Below are 21,216 nucleotides of genomic sequence, written 5' to 3'. Positions count from 1 at the left end.
CTTAAGGGATCTACAAAATGGCCTCGAGAAATCCTTTTCACACACACAAGGTGCAAAAGCAATGAACACTACATTGAGAGTTACGACATGCAAGATGGAACTGAAAATGAACACAAAAGATGCACACTAATTGGAAAATTTTCACACGCGCGCACGATTATTAGAACGCCACTAATCAAGAAGGGTAGTGGCTCATTGGTATTGCCAAGAACATGCCCAATCTTAATTAGTGATACCAATGATTAGGGAGAGTGATTATTAGGAGAGCGAATTAATTAGGCCTAGGTATAAAATGTCGACTCTGATACCACTTGATGGGTTAGTCGATGCGGAAGCATACTTCAGAATCACCTACAATTAGCATTAGGCTATGGAGGGTGAGGCCTTAGCTTAACCATGGTGTTAGGGTTAGGGTTAGGGTTAGAGAGATGGTGATTAGGATTAGGTTATGCCAAGAGAAAGAGCATAGAGAGAGAGAGAGAGAGAATAGACACAACGATAATCCTCAAAGTGAAATTGATTCATTAGAAAGTAGCCTCTATATAGGCTTGGTGCTTTACAATCATTGGCTAGATGAGTTGCACCCTTTGCCATCGGGGACCATGTCATCATTTATATGTTCCTAGGTGGCTATAGGGCTTTCCCACATGGTGCCACAAGTTGGGCTTACCCTAATAGTTGGAACTCAAATGAAAGATGAAGCAAAGATGAATAATTACACACAATTGAACCATCAACATCAGCACAAGGAAGGGATTAATAACAATGAAAAAAATGGGAGAAGAATGTACATTAAACTCACCTAAGGTGAGTTTAATGTACATTAAACTCACCTAACGTGATCCACGATTGAGTAATCAACCTAAAGATCCATCAATTGGTCAAGATTTGTCCAAGCATATAGGTACAATTCAGAGATTTAGCCAAGATCTATTGAGATGCTAGTGAGACATAAGGAGAGGCATAAATGAGACCCTAATTTGCTAATGCAAGCCTAGAATCTTCTAATCTAGCTAGCTAGCAAAGAAAGGTGGTGGCTCACTGATATTGCCAAGAGCATGCCCAAGCTTAACTAGTATTACTAGTGATGAGAGAGAGAGAGAGAGAGAGAGAGAGAGAGAGACAGAGAGAGAGCTCAAATTAAAACTAGAATACCATCTAATGTTATATGATAATCAAGAAACACAAGTCATCTCATAGATAACTCATTAGAGTCTATGGAGGATTACTCAAACTAGCGGTCATCGTTTAACCTCCCTTACAAGAGTGGGTCTAACAATACAAAGGAGAAGGTGCAATTGGCTCCACATAAAAGTGGGAAATTCCACATAGGTTACACCGTTGACTCCACATGACAAGCTAGCACATAGGCTATAACTGGACAAGGAATGGTAAACACACCAAGATACAAAGGATACACCTAAATTAGGATTCTCACAGAGATGTTGGTGTGATCATAATTCAAAGTTCACACCCCCAACACTTTTCTATTATTTTTTTGTTTTGGAACCCACCCTCCTCATTTTCCACTTGGCATGTGAACAAAAAGCGCCTTGGTTACTAAGTTGTGAACCCAAACTACGTGTGAGCAAACCCATAGGGTCCACCACATGCCTATACATGAGGAATGCCATACTAATGCTAGGAAGTTCAACCAAACCTTTGCCTCTCGCATATACGGTGATTTGAGGGTTGAGGCAAGCTTCTTGCAATGAAATGTGAGCACGTCATGCAATTGCCTTGAACGATGTGCCATGGTGGATCAACTACTAGTTGGTAGACACTTGAAGGCCGCACCACCGTGGATCAAATACTAGTTGGTAGACACTTGGATCACCTACCATTATACCAATAATCACCTAGAGGAACCTTGTGAAAACTACAAGTGGAGAGATAAAATTGAGATTATGAGATGAAAATTTTACCAGCGTGTCACATAGCAAATGTTCATTAATCAAGACATAACGAGTTGTTGTTAGAGGTGAAGAGCGAGGTCTACATGCTGACTTGTAGGAGTTCTGGAGCAGGGGTCAAGCTCGGAGGAGAGCAGGGGAGACATGCGAGAGTGAATACAGTAAGATTTTGTGCAGCTAGAGTCAAGAGCTCCGTGTTGATGGTGGCGCAAAAGACTGCCTGGGGCTTCTATGCGACATACAAGCTTGGATGTAGCAGAATGTAGAGATGGTGTGAATGTAGCTCCATACCTCTCTTTAGTTTGCATACTTACTTGTTGTGAGTGCCCTAGGTCTGGTGCAAAACCCCTAGGTACGATGCCCATCCTAGGCCATTCCGCCGCCGCAGCTTGACCCCTCGCGATGCAGTCTCCTGTCTGTGGTGTACTTACATGAAGATGCTCACGAACCGCAGATGGCTTATGGACAAGTGAGTGCGCTTTGATGCCGAGAGACCGATTGCCGATGGTGAGGACATTGTTATTGCGCATGTACCCATGACCAAAAATGGGCTTGTACATAGTGGAGCCATGATGAGTTGCTTGAAATCTTTCTTTGTGCTGCAATAGTGTAGGAGACAGGGTCAATTTGATCTCTTTATAATCTCCAACATCAGCAACGGGAAAATGCTTAGACCTATCTCCACCGATGCAGCAAGGCAGCATATGTAGTGTTGGGCGAGGTCGGTTGCTCAAAGTGGATAGTGCAAATGACCTCGCAGTCGAACCGGAGAATGACGGCAATCCCAGCCTTAACGGCGTACTTCGTGCAACAAGCCTCTCCCTCTTATGTGCATTTTGGTGGCCTCCCAATGCTTGAGAGCTATGAAACTGTCTGTTGCAAAACTTACAGAAGAACACTTTGACGTCATGAAGAGAAGAGGGGAAGACACCATGAGCATGAGGTAGGGTTTGGCTAGCCACAATTGAAGAAGTGAACGCATGATTAGAGGCGCAGTCCTCTTCCTTGTCTGATTTGCAGGCAAGTTTTGTTGCAACTATGGTGGTGTTCTTGCTTGGGTCATTGACAAGGTCGGTCATGGTGTGCTCCTCATTAGTTACATTTGTAGGGAAGCCATTCTCAGAAGCCTGGAATCCCAGGCTTAATTCAAGCTTTCCATCCATCTCCATTTGACTGCATCGGATGCGGGTACAATTGGACAGATCATGAGGATTGGCGAGAGCTTCTGGATCGAATATGGAAGCTGTACTTGTGCAGCCCTCACGCTCGCACAACCGTGGCTGAGCTTGAGCTGTGGATGGGTGAAAATGAGGGCAATGGATGCCTTGTAAGTGATGAGGAAGAGCTATGGGATTATGTTCCTCCTCCATGAATTGAAAGACCAGGAGCAGCAGCTACGAGAGCAAAGCTGCAGTTTTGTACACAGAGAACGGCTAAGTCTTATTAGATTTTTGTGTGCAAGCTGTGGGGGTTTATTGTTATTGGACATTTGCGTGCCAAACCTAGTCGAACACGAGATGTTGATCTGCGAGAGGCACATAGGCCTAATGTAATGAAGTGCAAGACATGTGATATTGATAGTAGAACTGCAAGGGTGAAAGGAGGATTGCTTGGGTAAAGCCTAATTAAGGCTCTACGTCGCGGGCAGTACATATGTCAGGAGGCAGCAACAAAGAGAGGGGCGCGAGCGCACACACACGCACACACACACAAACATACACATACACACACATCCACAGCACACAAACACAGAGTCGAGCAGATGAAGATTCGATGCAAAAGACGATAAGAATTGATGTGGGGTGCTGGTGGTGGTAGTGGTGGTGCAAGCTGCTGCAAGCACATACACTAGTCACTAGTGGGCGCACATGGGCAAATGGTTTGGGCACAAACACGCACACAAATTGACGTTCATGACGGTACTGCGTTGATGGGTTGAGAACTTGAAAGTTGAGCAATGAGAGACTGTTGAGTTGAGGAGAAATTAGAATAGACGGATCATGGGTGGGTGAGTTTAGGGTAGGTGTGATGCAGGAAAGAGCTGCCTAGAGGCACGTACAGTATGGCTACGGTTATGCAGAGAGCATGCGTTGTGCTTGTGCGAGAGAGAGAGGCTAGAGTTTTTGAAGGGGACTTTTGAGCTGTGGATGTGAGTGCTGGATTGGATCCATGACGGCTACTAAGTAGTAGTAGTAAGTACTCCCTCGGACCCCGCTCCTCCTCTTCTCGAGTCTCAATGTCTCATCCAGAGCAGGCCACTGAATGAGAGCAGCCTTCTTCTTGTGCTTGTACGTGTCAAGGAGCCCTCATGGCCCCGTTTTTGCGCAGGTCACTCAACTAACTTTATTTTAGTATAGTCCTAGTAGAGAAATTAGGGTACTGCACAACCCTCGTACTTGAGCATGACTTTTTTCAAAATTGCCTTCAGCAAGCGACCTGCTCACATATCGTGGACTTCCTGGCACCAGGGGTGAAACTTTCATATCTCCAAGTGCGGTGCGGGCTCATTATTGGGCTGCAGAGCACGGGGTCGGTTCGCCGCCGTGTTGCGAGGCACTAGTGTGAGGGTTTGGTTCGATGCCTGGGAATGGTTGAGCGGTTCTGTTGGCTTTGTGGCATGGTTCAGGACGCTCTCTGACATGTCCAGCGAAGGGTGGCAGGCTTGGTCAGACATGGTGGCAATTAACGGCGGCGGGTGTTCTCCAAATGTGTTTGGCTCTTTCTGCAAAAGCCTGTTCTATTGGTGCCAGGTGGCCCGGTTTGGTGGGATCTTGCCGTATGTTCTTCTTTCAGCTTCGATGATGGAGACTATTGGGCTCCACCCGTCTTTCGGCTCTATGTTCAAGCTCGGGTGATTTCCCCTTGGTAGATTTCAAGCATGTGGTAGATGCTTGCCGTCCCGGGGCAGCTGAGGTGGCTTACCTAGGTTCTCTTTGGCTTATGCCTGATTCTAATTACGATATGTTCGTTGGAGTGGGTCCCCTGTTCACCAATGTTCTCTCTAGTCGGTTTGATGGTCTAGCTCGTCTTGGAATTTTTTTGGGTTGTATGATGATGATGGTCATGTGGTCTCCATGATGCCATGGCTCGGTGTGAGCATGGCTAATGATGTATTCTTTTTGGCTATGATAATCTATCTACCACTCACAATTGTGAGTTCAAAAAAACTTTCATCTCTCTTTCCTAAGGAAGGAAAAATATCCAGCCACCCTCCACTAAGGCTATCGTCACGCAAGGCTTAGTTATTGGTTATTTGAACAAATTGATGGGAATGGGATCGTGCTAGCTAGGGTGGATGAAAGAGAAAAATGGTGTACACAAGTGAGTGCGTGTTGGTTACATTATCACTCAAGCGAATTAGGTTCTAAGATTAATTAACTTGGACTCATAAACACGATCTTGAGTATTTGCTAAGTCATCACAAGCTCACCATAAACAAGGGAAATGTAATGCAAAATAGACTTGTGTTTATTAATTCTGAAATGAGCTTTAACACTAGTTCTGTAATTGGACACTCAAATGTCCTGTTTTTCTAGCAACTTGTCATAATTATTTGGTGAATCTATAAAAAACTTTCATAGGTCACGTTCATATCTTAGGTCAGCTATGAGTTTAAGAAGATAGCTAAATTTTACTATTACCGAAATTAATACCAAATTAAGATTATAATGATAAGATTTAAAGATGGAAAAATCATAGAGATTTAGTGCAGTTTTAACAAAATTTTCATAAATTGAATATAACTTCTTATCAAAAAAAGATTTTGCATAGATTTCAAGGTGTACGGATAGGAAAAACTTATTATAGCAAGAAATTGAGCTTCATAACCTAGTTATGGGACTAGATTTTTGTTATAATCAAAAGACCAAAATCTTGAAAATGCTGACAAAAAGGAAAATTTTGGTCTTTCAATGCCTCTTTCATTAGCATGATAAGGTTATGGGACAAAACCTAAGGTGTATAATGTATTTATAGGTTCAATACCCATTAACTAAGCATTTTTCAAGGGTTCAAACTCATAGGCATCTTGTAATTTAAGCTCATTTAAAAAAAATTGTAGTGCATACTTTCTTGCAAAAAAAACATTGTTATGAAAAACTAATGAAAGTGTGTATATAAATCTCCCAATTGTGTCCATATGAGGTATTTGTATACAAATAAGTGAGATGAACAAAAAAATCCAAAAGTGGACTTTATTTTAAGGCTTATCTTTGATAAATAATAAATCATAAATACAACATGTGCAGTTTTTTGGATATTTCATAAATCACCAAATGTGGCTTGCATAACCATAAAAAATATCACCTTATGTAATGGAGTCATAGATCTAGTATATATGCATCATAAGACATTGTAAATTTAGATGAGCTAAATGTTTTTTGTGATCGTTAATTGAATTTGTGAACGTTGCATATTTGACCCACGTGACTTTCTATTTTTAATTTTAGTCACAAAGGATTCTTTTCTCACATGAAAATTGCATATCAAACACATATATAAGTAGTTACCACGGATTATTACATGCACCCTTGTCATTTTTTCTTAAGCTAGAGTATGAGTTTTAATGAAACATTGAATGTTGTTTTGCGTAGGTTCTTTTCACGAGTGTAGTTACTATATTGAGGTTATGATCAAAAGTGAGGGATTATAATTTCTATGAGTACTTTAAATAACATTTTATAAGTTTGCAAAAGCATTTCTTGAGATATGTTCTAGATTTCATGTACCAGTTTATTTAAATCTGCAAAAAAAGGACACTCCTTTTTGGTACCAAACTAGTGTTAAGTAGCTCTACAATCTTGCACCAATGCATGTGGATAAATCCACCTTTCCTCTCCTTGACTCATACTCTAGGACACTAGGACAAAGTTCACACATTACACAAATAACTAACCCTTAATCTTGGTCACACGCAAAAAGGAGCATTAAATGAATAACTATGTGTTTGAATTAGGGTTGCAAGAAAATACACACACAGCTTGGAGAAGGCAAGGGAAGCTCAAGGCACACGATAGAGAGTGTATTACTTAGTGTGCAACGAAAAGATGAGAGAGATCTGGAGTGATGGGCGTATATACAATGCACGAAAAAAAAGCCTCCTAGTGAGGGAAAAAATGTCCCGACGGTACTAAGTGAGTTCACACACATCACTACCACATGTATATGGTAACAAAGCCCCCGTGGGAGTGATACGGTGAATGAGAAGTGGCATATAAAGTATAGGGAAGTGCCATTCCCTGAGGACAAGATCAATCCACAAAGGGGAGTAAGACCAAAGCTATTCGAAAATCTTCAAACTTCTCACAAGATAATGCCTTTGTGAAAAGATCTGCAAGGTTATCTTGTGTTGGCACATAAGCCAAGCTGATCTCTCCTACTAAGAGCCTCTCCCTAACATAGTGGTAATGCACCTCAATGTGCATTGTGAGAGCATGAAAAACTGGGTTCCTTGCCACTGCCAATGCGCTCTGACTGTCAGTGTAGATAGTGGTGGCAGTGTCCTGTCCAACACCCAAATTAACCATTAGGCGTCTGAGCCATATATACTCAACAGTAGATGTGAAGACTGCCTTGTACTCAGTCTCACAATTGGAAGTAGCCACAGTAGTTTGCTTCTTGCTCAACCATGATATGCATGAATTGTCCAGCATGAAACAAAAACCACTCGTGGACACTCGCGTGCCAAAAGAACCAGTCAAATCTGAGTCCGAAAAAGCATGTAAATTTGGCGGCAATGATCCCCCCTTGCTATAAAATAAGACAAGATTTAAAGTGCCACTCAAGTAGCAAAAAATTCCGCTTGACAGTCTGCCAATGCTTAGACCCTCGACTATACATAAATATGCTAACATGTGAACTATAAACTGAATATCTGGCCTCGTGTTGTATACATAAATAAGACAGCCTACAACATTTTGGTAAAGAGTGACATTGGCAGGATCACCAGCATCATGAAGACTCAATTTCAAACATGTTTCCATGGAAGTGGCAATAAATTTCAAATCCTCAAGTCCAAACTTACATAGAAATGTCTCTATGTAACTTGTCTGACACAAGGCAATACCACCATTACACTGCTTAAATTGTGTACCCAAGTAATGATGCAACAATCCCAAATCTTTCATCTTGAAAGCATCATTCTAATCAGCCTTAAATTTAGTAATATGTCTCTCATTTGGTCTAGTGATTAGCAAATCATCCACATAGAGAATGACAATGAGAAGTACATCACCCTCACACTTAAATTACATTAAATGTGCTTTCTCTTGGACTGTTACAAAAACCTCATTTGACCAAATGAGTGTCAGCCTTCTCATACCAAGCACGAGGATATTGCTTCAACCTATATAAAGATTTCTTACATTTGCACACTTTATATTGCTTCCCTTTAATGAAAAAATCATGTGCGGTTACATAAACTTCCTCAAATATGTCACCATTCAAGAAAGCAGTCACAATGCCTTATCCCAACCAAAATAAGCTGCCAATGCGCAGTAGTCATACAACAACCGGGAGAAAAAGTCTCTTCATAATGCATGTCTTTTTGTTGTAGATAACCCTTTGCAACAAGTCGAGCCTTATAGAGATCACCCGTGCATTGTATATACGCCCATCACTCTAGGGCTATCTCATCTTCCCATTGCACACTTAACTAATACACTCTGTGTTGTGTGCCTTGAGATGCCTTTGTCTTCTCCAAGTTGTGTCTGCAGCCCTAATTCCAACAATTGGTATAAGAGCAGGTTGAGTCCTCCGGGGCTTAGTCGCCAGTAGCTCCAGCACGTACCTGCTCACTTTCGCCAATTTTTTTGAGCTTTGGTGAGAGTCAGCAAGTCGACAAATACTTCAAGAGGACTTGTAGAGCTTGGTCTGCTCAAAATTTGCATTTGGGCTCATTTTGGCCTCCATTTCCACTACAAGCAATAACTATTTTGTCCTTTTGTGCAAAATTTTTTCAATGCTATTTTTGCATAACAAGTCCCTTACAATCTTCTATGGTTTGTGCTATATAGCGCGTATTGTTCCTGCTTTGTTTCTCCTCTTTTCAAACAGTTTTCACATCAGGTGCAACATTTGCCATGACTGACAACAACAAAGATGTGCTCAAGATGTTTGCTACTAAGGATAGATTAGATGGGGACAATTCCTCTATGTGGGCTTATATGGGGCAGCATATTCTTGTGTCAAAGGGCGTTTGGAATATTGTGTAGGTCATTGATATACATCGTGATTCTGAGGATGTAGGTGATGTTGCAGGATTGGGTGGCATGATTGCTACTGCTAGAGTTGTTGTGCCTACGGCTGAGCAAGCTCGTAGGGATGTAAAAGATGCACAGGCTTGTGCTTTGATTGCATTGTTTGTGAGGCACACTATTACTCCTTATATGCTTTCAGCAAAAGCTCAAACAACAAAAGCTGCAAAACAGTCTTAGGATATTATGGCTGGTATGCAAGTCGCAATGAGGCAAAAATTGCATTGCTGCATAAAGAGCTAGAGTCAAAGATTATGCATGAGGAAGATGAAATAGACACTTTACTTACTGGTGTCAAGTATATAGATTAGCAACTCTTTCTTCAGGTGAAGTTATTTCTGACAGTTCCCTTGTGCAGAATGTTCTTGATGCTTTGACAGATTCTTATCACACTTTTGCTAGTACTTAGAGACTTATGACCCAAGGAGATCCAGAAGTTGTCAAGTTTGATTTATTATGCACATTGTTGTTTCAAGAGTCACTTTCTAGAAAAAGCAGGGCTAAACAACGCGTAGTTAAACAAGCTTTTATTCCTACTAAAAGAAAGGTGGTGATAACAATGTAACCACTTCTCATGGTTCTTCTACGTGTGGAAAATCTTATGTTCCTAATGCTTCTGTTGTCAGAAGTTTGTCTGGGGATTCTGGTGATAAGGGGAAAAAAAGATGTGTTGCCATAATTGTAAAGCTAATGATCAATTGATTTAGTAGTGCCCAAAATTGAAGGCAAAAGAGGCTAAGAAAAAAGATGTTGGATCAACTACAAGGTCCAATACATGTGCAGCTATTGTAGATTCTTCTGTGAAAGGAGATTCTGATGCTAATGCAGATGCAAGAGGGCTTTTTAGTGCAAAGTGTACTTATGATCCTATTGTCCATGATGCATGCATGTCAGTTGTTGCAGATTCACACGTGTGGTATTTTGACAATGGTGCTACAAAGCACATTACCTTTCATCCTGACTTTTTTACCTTTTTGGATGATGTCCCTCAGGGGAATTTAGGCACTTGTGCCAACAATGCCTCTTATCTGGTTAAGTAAGTTGGAAAGATTGTGCTTACTACTGCAAATGACATTTCTATCACGCTTATTAATTCATTGTACGTACTTGGGATCAAGAAGAATCTTTTGTCTATATCTGCACTTGCTAGACTTAGACTTGTAGTCAAATTTGTGGATGATAGATCTACAGTACATGATCTCAGTTTTGGTGATGAAATTGTTGCATATGGAATTTTATGTCATGCACTATATAAGCTCGCTTTCTATGACAAATGTGGGCAAAATTTTGAATTCAGCTGTGGATTCTGAGGCTATTTCAGATGCAAAACTTTGGCATGCACGTTTTGGGAATTTGGATTTTACCAATTTATTGCGCTTGCAAAAGTCTAATATGGTTGCTTCTTTGCCATATCTTAAAGAACTTGTCAAACATGTTTGTGAAGGTTGTATTTTGGGTAAGATGTAGCGTTCAAAGTTTCCAAAGGATGGTTCAATCAGGGCCACATGCAGGTTGTAACTTGTGCATAGTGATGTTTGTGGGCCCATGCAAACTCCGTCCTTGGGAAATTACCTTTACTTTGTAACTTTAATTGATGATTACTCCAAACATGCATGGGTGTATCCTCTTAAAGGAAAGTCCGAAGTATTTATGTGCTTCAAACATTTTTTGGCTATGGCTGAAAATGTCTTGAAATGTACTATAGGCACCCTCCACTCAGATCGAGGGGGGAGTATATATCTCATGAATTTAATGAATTTTTGGCTAGTTGTGGGATAAAACTCCAATGTCCAGTGTCGTATACGCCTCAACAGAATGGTGTTGTTGAGAGGAAAAATAAGTCACTTACAAAAATGGCACGATGTATGGTCAAAAGTCAAGCTTTGCCACATTCATTTTGGCTTGAGGCCATCATGTGTGCTACCTATGTACTTAACAGGTGTCCTACAAAAGCTTTGTAGGCTATGAATCCTTATGAATTATGACATGATAGAAAGCCTTCTAACGAATACATGCGCATTTTTGGTTCTTTGGCTTATGCTCTAGTGCCACAAATGCATTGCAAAAAATTGGATGATAAGGCTGTCAAATGCATTTTTGTTGGCTATAGTGTTGAAAGCAAAGGTTACAGGTTGTATCATCCGCAAAAAAAAAAGCGTATCTTGGTCTTATGGGATGTTATGTTTGTGGAAGATCCTTCTCAACCCTTGCTACCATGTACTAGAGATAGTAATGTAAGCTCACAGGACATTTATGACACTTTGCTGCCTCTTTTTATTGGTGGAAGTTTGAATGAAAATTCCAATGAGGAAAATGTATAGCCTATGGGGGTTTCTGAAAATGTTACAGATCAGCCTATTACTGATGCAGATGTACATGATGTACTTGCTGAGGAAAGGTCTGAGAATGAACAAGCTAGAGGTATGCCAAAATGACTGGTGTTTACTTTTCCCGACAATAAATGGGATGCACCTTTGTTTAGTCATACTTGTTTAGGTTATCGACGTGCATCTTATGCATCACATTGTGCTTTGGCTGTGCCTAGCTTATGTGATGTTTAGAAACCTCTATCTTTTGATGAAGCACAAAATTCAAAAATTGGATGGCTGCTATGCAATCAAAATATGATACACTCATAGAAAATGACAAATGGACTTTGTGTGATTTGCCTCCTGGAAAAAAGTCCATTGGTACGAAGTGTGCTTACAAGTTGAAATGCAAGCTGGATGGTTACTAATGAGGAAAAAAAATGCCTTGATGGTCCTAAGTGTGTTCACACACATCACTACCACATGTATATGGTAACACTATGCCCACCCTTTGTAACTATGCCAATTTTGGCATATTGTGAAGTTCAAGGCCTAGTTGAGAGGGTGAATGAATAACTAAGCATTGTGTGACCATGCAAGAGGCTTAGTTATTCATTTAATGCTCTCTCTGAGCATAATTGTCTTAGTTATCTATAATTGATAACTAGGCCTTGTGTGACCGTAGCCTAAGGAAGCGTCATTATGCACGAAATCCTCCATCATGCAATGAAAAATTACTTGGCCCAAAGCCTAGGAATGAGGCAAGGTCAAACTAGGATTGAGGGCATGGTAGGCATTTACACATTTTGGGCTATTGTGCCCAAAGTGGACTTTTTTTTTCCAGGATGTTTTGGGCTATTTTGCCAGGGGTTTACGAGTGAAAATTTGAGTTACATTGCAACAAATACACTAAAATGCAACAAAAGTCATAACATCTTGAAATTTTGAAGGACAAGGTTTCTTGAAATTTGAGGGAGAGGAGAGACCCCAAAGAAATTGATTTCCATACTCAAATTTATGGGCATATCTTTACCTTGATTGTCTAACGAGAGTTTTGGAAATTTTGAAAGGAATCTTTCTAGGAAAGCAAAAGACAGTTGGAAGGAGCTCTATGACAAAGATACACCAAGATGGATGTATCAGAGGCTATTGGTTTCACCTGGTCAAATAATCAAATAGACTGAATATAGATGATTGTGGATCTTGTTTAGGAGCATTGGCTAGTGAGTTGTAAGGCTGACTCCTCCCTACTACTTTCTGATCTTAAGCCTTTTCTCTTTGAACTGCATATAGGTGAACATAATTTTAGATATGGGTTTTCCAAAAACTTGAAAACCCACATGGGAGAAATTTTTATGGTATATTGACTATATTTTAAGGTTTATACATTGAAATTCTATAAAATTTCCTAGATCTTGTTGGTTTTCTCACCTTCAAAATTAAAATTTAGAGCTCAATTTTAGAATTGGTAGGTAGCACTACACTAAACCTAGATTTTCTTTAAGCAGTGATAAAATAATAATGCTATTATTATTGTTTTTTAGAAAAAAATAAATTGATTAAGAGTAAAAAGTAGTTTGTGGGACTACCAAGTTGGTTGTGGGATATATCAGGATGCTTGCCATTCAACTTGGCACCCCGTTGTTTGTTCCTAACAAGAGAGGACTTGGAAGATCTTCTAATAGGGTGTGCATAGGTTAGAATGTCCCTAAGACACCACGTAAGAACATGGTCATCAATGTTGGAGCAGGGCTAATTATGATTCTACTCAGCTTCAAGACTTAATTTGGGGCATTCTTTGAGAGCTAGAAATTTGGGCACTTTTGCCAACGATTTTCCCTTGAAGACTAAATAAAGTACCAATCCGACAATGCAAGACTCTAGGTTAGGAGGTACCAATCATATCTTTGTTAAGGAAAGAATTGTAGAAGTGAGTGAGAAGCACGTAAAGAATGATAAAGAGTTAAAAGGAGGTGAAAAAGAGGCTATGATCTATAACATAGAGGTCATCAAACAACAGGAGAAGACGGTGGAGAAACAGAGCTTCAATTTTCAATTATCTAAAGGTCCAAGCATTGAGAATACTTCTTTGCCTTAGTGTATGATAGTAACAACTATGTCGGTGGTGCAAATCCCAGGTCTGAAGAGGGCCAAAAGGATAAAGTAAGTGGCAAGGGATTCCATGGCACATGAGACTAAAAAATCTTGGAAAGGGATAAGCTATGTCCCTCCTCCTGCCCAACCAAAAGGGGTGACGTTTGTTGTCCCGCTTCACAATCCCTTTGTAGTGCTACAAGAAAAGAAATCCCCTGACTCAAGTCCCCTGGATTCTTCTATTACCAAGGTTATGGAAACTAGACATGGTTTGGATGTTGAAGAATTCGTCCCACTCTCCCAATGAACCCCGCTCTTAAGTTGTTGTCCTGGAATTTGAGGTCATAAGAACGGAAAAAAAGCTTTGGCAGTGCATGAAGAGAAGAAATGATATCAATTGATGGTGTATATAGGAACACCACCTTGATGCCTCAACATGAAGAAACTAGAGGCTTGGGGAACTTCATTTCTTCTATGGTACCGCTCTTGATGGCTCTAGTGGAGTGATGAGATAGGAATTCTTGAGACTAAGGTTGTTTTTCAGCACCCATCCAGAAGGGCTCTCGCAATATCTATTAAGGTACATAATAATTTCCTCACTATTGCCAACATCTACGCACCTAACACCTTGTTAACCCTCACGGCACACGGACACCCCATCACCTACGATGGACGCGTATTATGTATTTGGTAGAGTCAGGTACCGGGCTTGTCGGTCCAATAGGGAAAGGTAGAGTGATCGCCGATGAGAGGCGCACTTTAACTTGGACATTCAAGGGATTAGTTGGTTAAGCATGGGCGCCCAAGTGTGAATGGGGTGAGCTCCTATAAAAGCCAACTAAACCTAATTTTTACTCATTCTCTCATTTGTGCAATTGAAGAGTGCTCTTGCTCCATCTCCATCTTCTTCTTCTTCACCTCCTTGTGTGTGTGTGTGTGAGAGAGAGAGAGAGGGAGAGTGTGTGTGCGATCGAGCATTACGAAGGCACGACGGCGGCGAAGCGGTTGAGCGCGGCACGACTGCAGCTTCTTCTTCATCGCGGCGAGGAATCCACCACGAAGGCGAGCGTAGAGCGGTGAGTGACACACCCTTTGTTTTCTTGAGCTTGCTAGTTTAGGCTTGTTGTGTGCTTGGAGCCGTTTGTGGCTCGCATACGGTGTATTGGCAAGTCCCTTGCTTCGACAGTGCGGCAAGGAGCGCACACACCTCCAAGGGTAGGCAGATGTTATGGTATGATCTCTCACAGTTACAAATAGACGGGGAGTTTTTTTTGATGTGGGATTTTAATATGGCTTGTTCAAGACAAGATAGATAGGGGCCCTCCAGCATTCTTGTTGGGGGTGAGCGTAAGAAGTGGTCTTTCCTAGAAGAAAAATGGGCTCTGGTGGATGCTTGGTGTTAAGTATGGAGCCTGATTTACCCCTTTAATTTTTTGTATTAAAAACTCACATTTGTAAGGCTCCCGCTATGAGGAGAAGCCATTGTGCGTGAAGAAAAAGGACTCGCCGGTCGGAAACCAAATTTTTTGTCGCAAAAATCACTCGCCGGAATATTGTGGTTGGACGACGGTCGGAAAGTGATTGAAAAACGTTTGTTGGTGGCCGAGAGTCAATGGATGGTGGCCAAATTCAAATCAGACTTGTCTTCTCAAGGGCGGCCACACATGGATGCACGGGAGAATTCAACTCGAACTTATCTACACAAGGGCGGCTACACACGGCTGCCTCTCATGAGAGAAAGAAGCCCTTTTGGCCTATAAAAGGAGGCCTTTTCTACACACATTTTAGAGTGTGGTTGATGCAACAAGGTGGGTGTGAGGTGGTGAGAGTGAAGCAAGATGGGAGCTCTATTAAGAGTATAATCCCTTTGTAACCTACTTCTTGTTTGAAGTACTAAAGCCATTGAGTGGTTGCTTTCCCATGGATGTAGCCCACATTGGGTGAACCATGTATATCATGTGTTCTCTCTTTCTCTCTCACTCTCTCTCTATCTCTCTATAGAATCTCTCATGTGCGAAAATTTGTCTCTCTCCATTAAGCTACTCAAATATCTACTTAGCTACGTCCTATTTCCTAACACTTGGTAGACTGGCTCTTGGAAGGGTGACATAGGGTGCAGTGCACTTACCACTGTCTCCAAGCTGCCCAATTTGCCTTTGACTTGGCAGACTCTATTTTTCTCATGGTTATGATTGGGTGTCCTCTACTTTACTCATGAAAATCCTCGTGAGTGAAGATCTCTTTGATCATTTCCCTCTGCTTGGAACATTGATAATTTTCTCAAAAGAAGCACATCAACCACAGGGTGCCAAAAACTTCTCATCACTTACCCTAATCTATTTTAAAAAGCTCACTTTAAGTCTTTGCTGTCTCACACTGCATAAGAACTATACCAGGACACAGTCAAGGAAAGGAACGACCCATGGAAGAGGTTTAGTAAAAAAATACAATAAAAAATCAAGAGAGTGGGTCCAATGCTGAAAAAGAGTATTAATCACACAATATCAATTTGCAAATCTAGGTTTGAAGAGCTAGACCAAAAAAAAATGCAAGGAAAGGCCTCAAATCAGGCTCCAAGAGGAAGTCCTCGCTGGGACGCTACTAGAAAAGGTATCAATCATAAACCTTCCTCCCTACTCCACACTGCTTGATCGGAAAGCATGGAAGTGGAGTAGAGAGAGTTTGTTTAGCTTGCCCAAGACTAAGATTATCTATGAAAGGCTATGCTTTGCAAAGGAGTGGTATATTCACGTCAACAGGATGTGGTCCAAAAAGTGGACTGCAAGCAAATGGGGTCAAGTTCTTGGGAGCATGCATCTAGAGGTCCAAATGTGAAGAAAGGGAAAAAGTCTTTCTCTGGAGAGCTTTGTCTAGCATCATCCTGATGGGGAGGAGCTGGGAGCACAACGGAAGAAGAATACACACGCACACACTCACACACACACCACCATAGCCACACACAGGTTGAAGGGGGAGAGCCAACATATTGTATGCCCCCTTTTTTCTTCTCTTATCTTACGCACTAAGGCACAATACACATTGTACTTAGTGTTAGTGGCTCACACAAGTGTATAGCTGTACACTTAGGGTTAGCGGCAGTTAGTGATGGGCGGTCGGCCACATGGCCATTAAACCTAAAATTCTCCCACTTGATGGCCAATGTGGGAGACTATAAAAATGTACAGCTATACACAAGTGTATAGTTGTACACCTAGGGTTAGGGGCAGCTAGTGATGGGCAGTCGGCCACATGGCCATTAAACCTAACATTCTCCCACTTGATGGCCAATGTGGGAGACTATAAAAATGGAAGAGCACCACTCTTCACCCAATTCCCATCAACTCATGACAATGTTGAAACTGATGGTTGGAGAGACTCTTAGTGAGTGCATCCGTTGTGTTCTCTGACATAGGAATCTTCACTAAATCAAGGCTCTTGTTTGCCAGGCATTCACGACTGAAGTGATAGCATACATCAATGTGTTTCGTTCTGGAATGCAACATTGGATTGTTAGCCAAGGCAATAGCACTTTGACTGTCACAATGAAGAACTGGTGTACACTGCTCCAATCCAAGATCTTTCACTAGGCGAGCAAGCCAAAGAGCTTCTTTGCATGCTTCACTCAATGCAACATACTCTGCCTCTGTGGTAGAAATGGATGTACAATCTTGAAGAACAGATTTCCAAGAAATAGCAGAACCAGCAAATGTGTAAATCCAACCTGTTGTTGATTTACGATTGTCAACACAGCTTGCATAGTCACTGTCTACAAATCTCTGAATGGATGACTCTCCACGACCATAGCATAACTGTCTATCTGTAGTGCCACTCAAGTATCTGAGAGTCGATTTGACAGCATCCCAATGCTTTTTACCAGGGTTAGACATAAATCTGCTGACAACTCCCACTGCATGTGCAATGTCAGGTCTTGTAGCCACCATGGCATACATGAGACTACCACAAGCTGAAGCATAAGGAATTTTAGCCATCATAGCTTTCTCCTCAGCAGATTTGGGACAATCGTTCTTGCTAAGTTTCAAATATGCAGGCAATGGAGTACTCAAGGCCTTCCCCTTCCTCATGTTGAAACAATCAAGAACTTTGTGCACATACTCTTTTTGAGAAAGGTACAACAACCTCTTCTTACAATCACGAGTAATGCGCATACCCAAAATGTGATTGGATTCACCCAAATCTTTCATGTCAAATTGACTTTTCAGCTTGGTTTTCAAGTCAGCAATGTCCTTCTTAGAATGACTAGCAATAAGCATGTCATCTACACAAAGGATAAGCATAATAAGTTGTCCATTTGGTTGTCTTTTTATCTAAAGACATGGATCCTCATTACTGCGCTTATAGCCTAGGGAACGCATAAATGCATCAAACTTTTGATACCATTGTTTAGATGATTGCTTCAAGCCATAGAGACTTTTCAGAAGCTTACAGACCAAATGTTCCTTGCCCTTGAGCACAAACCCTTCAGGTTGCTGCATATAAATCTCTTCCTCAAGATCACCATGTAAGAAAGCTGTAATGACATCCATTTGATCAAGCTCCATATCTTCAGTGGCAACCAAAGCAAGTAACATTCTTAGTGTCATCATCTTGACCACTGGAGAAAAGATTTCCTCGAAATCTACACCATATTCTTGCTTGAAGCCTTTGGCCACTAAACGAGCTTTGTAATTCTCAACATTGGATCCAATCTTCTTCTTGTAAACCCATTCACAAGGCAAAGCTTTCCTACCTTTTGGCAATGGAACAAGTTCCCATGTTTTTCTCTTTGCAATACTAGATAGCTCCCTCTTCATAGCATGTTCCCACTGAACCTTATCATTGGCTAGCATAGCCTCTTTGTAACAAGAAGGCTCACCACTATCTGTTAGCAACACAAAGTCCACGCTTGGAACAAACCGTTCTGGCGGATGTGAGACTCTTTGAGATCTCCTTGGCTGATCAGAGCTTGTACTAGCCTGTGTAGTAATTGGCTCTGGAGCTATCTGTACAGGAGGTGATACATCAAAAAACGTCACTTTCCGAAATTCAACCTCTTTCGTTGGCTGCCTATGCATCTTGGTCTCATTGAAGACAACATCACTGCTACGGATTACTAATCGACTTTCCGGATCCCATAAATGATAGCCAAATTGACCATCTATACCATAGCCAATAAAGATGCATTTCCTAGACTTAGGGTCAAGATTAGCACGCAACTCCTTGGGTACATGTGCATAAGTTTTGCAGCCAAATGTACGGAGTTTTTCATAAGACAACTTATGTCCTGACAATAACTCCAAAGGTACACGAAACTGTAATGAAGCATATGGTGATCTATTGATCAAATACACAACAGTGCATAATGCTTCAGCCCAAAACGCTTGCGAGAAATTAGCCTGTGATAGCATAGACATAATCCTCTCTTGGATGGTCCTATTCATTCGTTCGGAAACACCATTTTGTGCAGGGGTATAAGGAGATGTAAACTCGCGCTTAATTCCCCTACTTGAACATAAGTCTACAAACTTTTTGGAGACATATTCTCCACCATTGTCTGAGCGTAAAGCTTTCTAATTATGTTCAGACTAAGTCTCCACACTAGATAAAAACTTTTTGAAACAAGAAAAAGTCTCATCTTTAGACTTCATGGCATAAACCCAAACATGTCGTGTTGCATTGTCAATGAATGTAACATAATAAGACGCACCACCATGGGATTTAGAAGGCATAGGCCCACATAAATCACTATGCACAAGCTGTAAGGGCTTTATTTCTTTGTCAAAAGACTGTGTACGATGTGCTTGTGGTTGATTACCATATTGACAGTGTTCACAAAAGGGAAAATCAAAAAATGATTAAGACGGTAAGTAGCCCAAACGAGAAAGAGTTTCCATTCCCTTCTTTGACATATGACCTAACCGGCTATGCCACAAAGCAACAGTTGGAAGCTCGGTTATAGAAAGAACACTGTTCTTGTCAGATACATAAAGAGGATAAAGTGTACCAACTTTAGAACCATGGGATAAAATAAGATGACCTTTTGCAATACGCCAAGACTGCTGATGAAAAGTGACTTTGTAACCCAAGTCATCAAGACGTCCAACCGAAATCAAATTTCGTGTCAAAGCTATAACATGACGCACATTATGTATGGTAAAACTCACCCCATTTGCCATAACCATAGCAATATCACTTATACCCACAATGTCACAAGAGTAGCTTCCACCTAGTGTAACAGTGTCAATGGTTTCCTCATATGTAGTAAACCAATGCCTATGAGGTGTGACATGCAACGAAGTGCCTGAATCAAGAATCCATGTATGGGACACTTCACCACTAACAAGTAGCTTTGGTGACATAGAACTCCGCAAAGATAGAGTTTCTTGTGCATCATAAAATACATCATTATTTTCAGTCAACATATTGATGTCTTGTGCATCACAATCATCTTGCACTATGTTTCAGTTCTTCAATCTAAACCAAACTCTTTGGTTTCTCCTCTTTATCATCATTGTCTTTGCCTTTGCCTTTACCTTTGTCATGCTTCCAAGCATAACAATCCTTCTTTATGTGACCAAACTTATCACAATAATGGCATTGAACATTGCGACGACCAGGAGACTTTGATCTACCCCTTTGAAGCATCTCTATTGCCCTCTTTTTTGGATTCATGATTCCAAGAACGACCTTTACGCTGTTTTCCATCCTTTTGCACATAATGAGCTTCGCCATGATGCGAGCTATCCATAGCCTTGCGGCGCATTTCCTCTAACAAAAGAGAAATAGTGACATCAATGTACACTAGCGTACCATTAGAAGCAGAGTTACTGACATCTTTGCAAAAGATATCCCATGAGGGTGGCAACGAACAAAGTAAGAAGATTTCTTTCATCTCGTCATCAATATTAATCCATTGTGTACGAATCTGGGCAAATAGAGAATCAAAGTCATTAATATGACTAGCAACACTGGTTGACTCCTTCATGCGAAGGTTAAGCAGTTTTTGCATCATGAAAACCTTATTACTTGCTGTATCCTTCTCATAAGTGTTGCATAACTTTGCCATAAAGCATAAGAAGATTCACATTCTAGCACTGAAAAGTACACTAACTCAGCAAGGTGCAACCTAATAGTAGATCTGCATAGATCATCAAGCTCCTCCCACTGAAACCGAGTCAAATTCATCTCTTCAGTCCGTGTCGCATAAATAATACGCAATTTTTGTTTCTTTTGGACAAGTACATCTTGCATCTGATTCTTCCAAAGCTGAAAATTAGTGCCATCAAACTTCTTTATATCATAAATGTCACGGTCTTTGCTAGTAGACATGGTGACAAAACTACCAAAAGATTATGGGAAAATTTCGGTAGAGTCCCCTTTGTATTTGGGACTATGTCAACCAAAATACGAGACAAAATGACCAAGTATGTCAATCACAAAGCATAAAAGAGAGCAATGCCTCTCAAAAGCACACTGTATAGAGACCAACTGAGGCGCATAAACAGTCAAACTGACCATAGACCGCCAACTCGGTGTCAAAAGCACCTATACCACATGGCGAGGCCTCGTAAGGGATGCTCAAGCTACATGTATCACCAAAGGTATCTCCACATTTGAGAATACCCCAGCTCAATGAAAACCTCACGCTAT

The 21,216-nt window shown here is 41.1% G+C and overlaps 1 protein-coding gene across 1 annotated transcript; it reads right to left on the bottom strand.

Moving 5' to 3' along the window:
• Positions 1-1,237: 1,237 nt before the first annotated feature.
• Positions 1,238-3,702, bottom strand: LOC147433322 (uncharacterized). The gene has a single exon (XM_086491748.1). It carries the CDS (start codon positions 3,281-3,283, stop codon positions 1,976-1,978), a length of 1,308 nt encoding a protein of 435 aa, XP_086347874.1. The 5' UTR covers positions 3,284-3,702; the 3' UTR covers positions 1,238-1,975.
• Between the last annotated feature and the right edge of the window lie 17,514 nt (positions 3,703-21,216).

This window comes from Adiantum capillus-veneris, chromosome 20 (assembly GCF_014529385.1).
Source record: "Adiantum capillus-veneris isolate H3 chromosome 20, ASM1452938v2, whole genome shotgun sequence".
Taxonomy (NCBI): domain Eukaryota; kingdom Viridiplantae; phylum Streptophyta; class Polypodiopsida; order Polypodiales; family Pteridaceae; genus Adiantum; species Adiantum capillus-veneris.
This window is presented reverse-complemented; position numbering and strand designations above follow the sequence as displayed.

What these genes read in the sequence shown, in the direction of transcription:
- LOC147433322 (XM_086491748.1), bottom strand. Translation starts at nt 3,283, where the DNA reads ATGGAGGAGGAACATAATCCCATAGCTCTTCCTCATCACTTACAAGGC.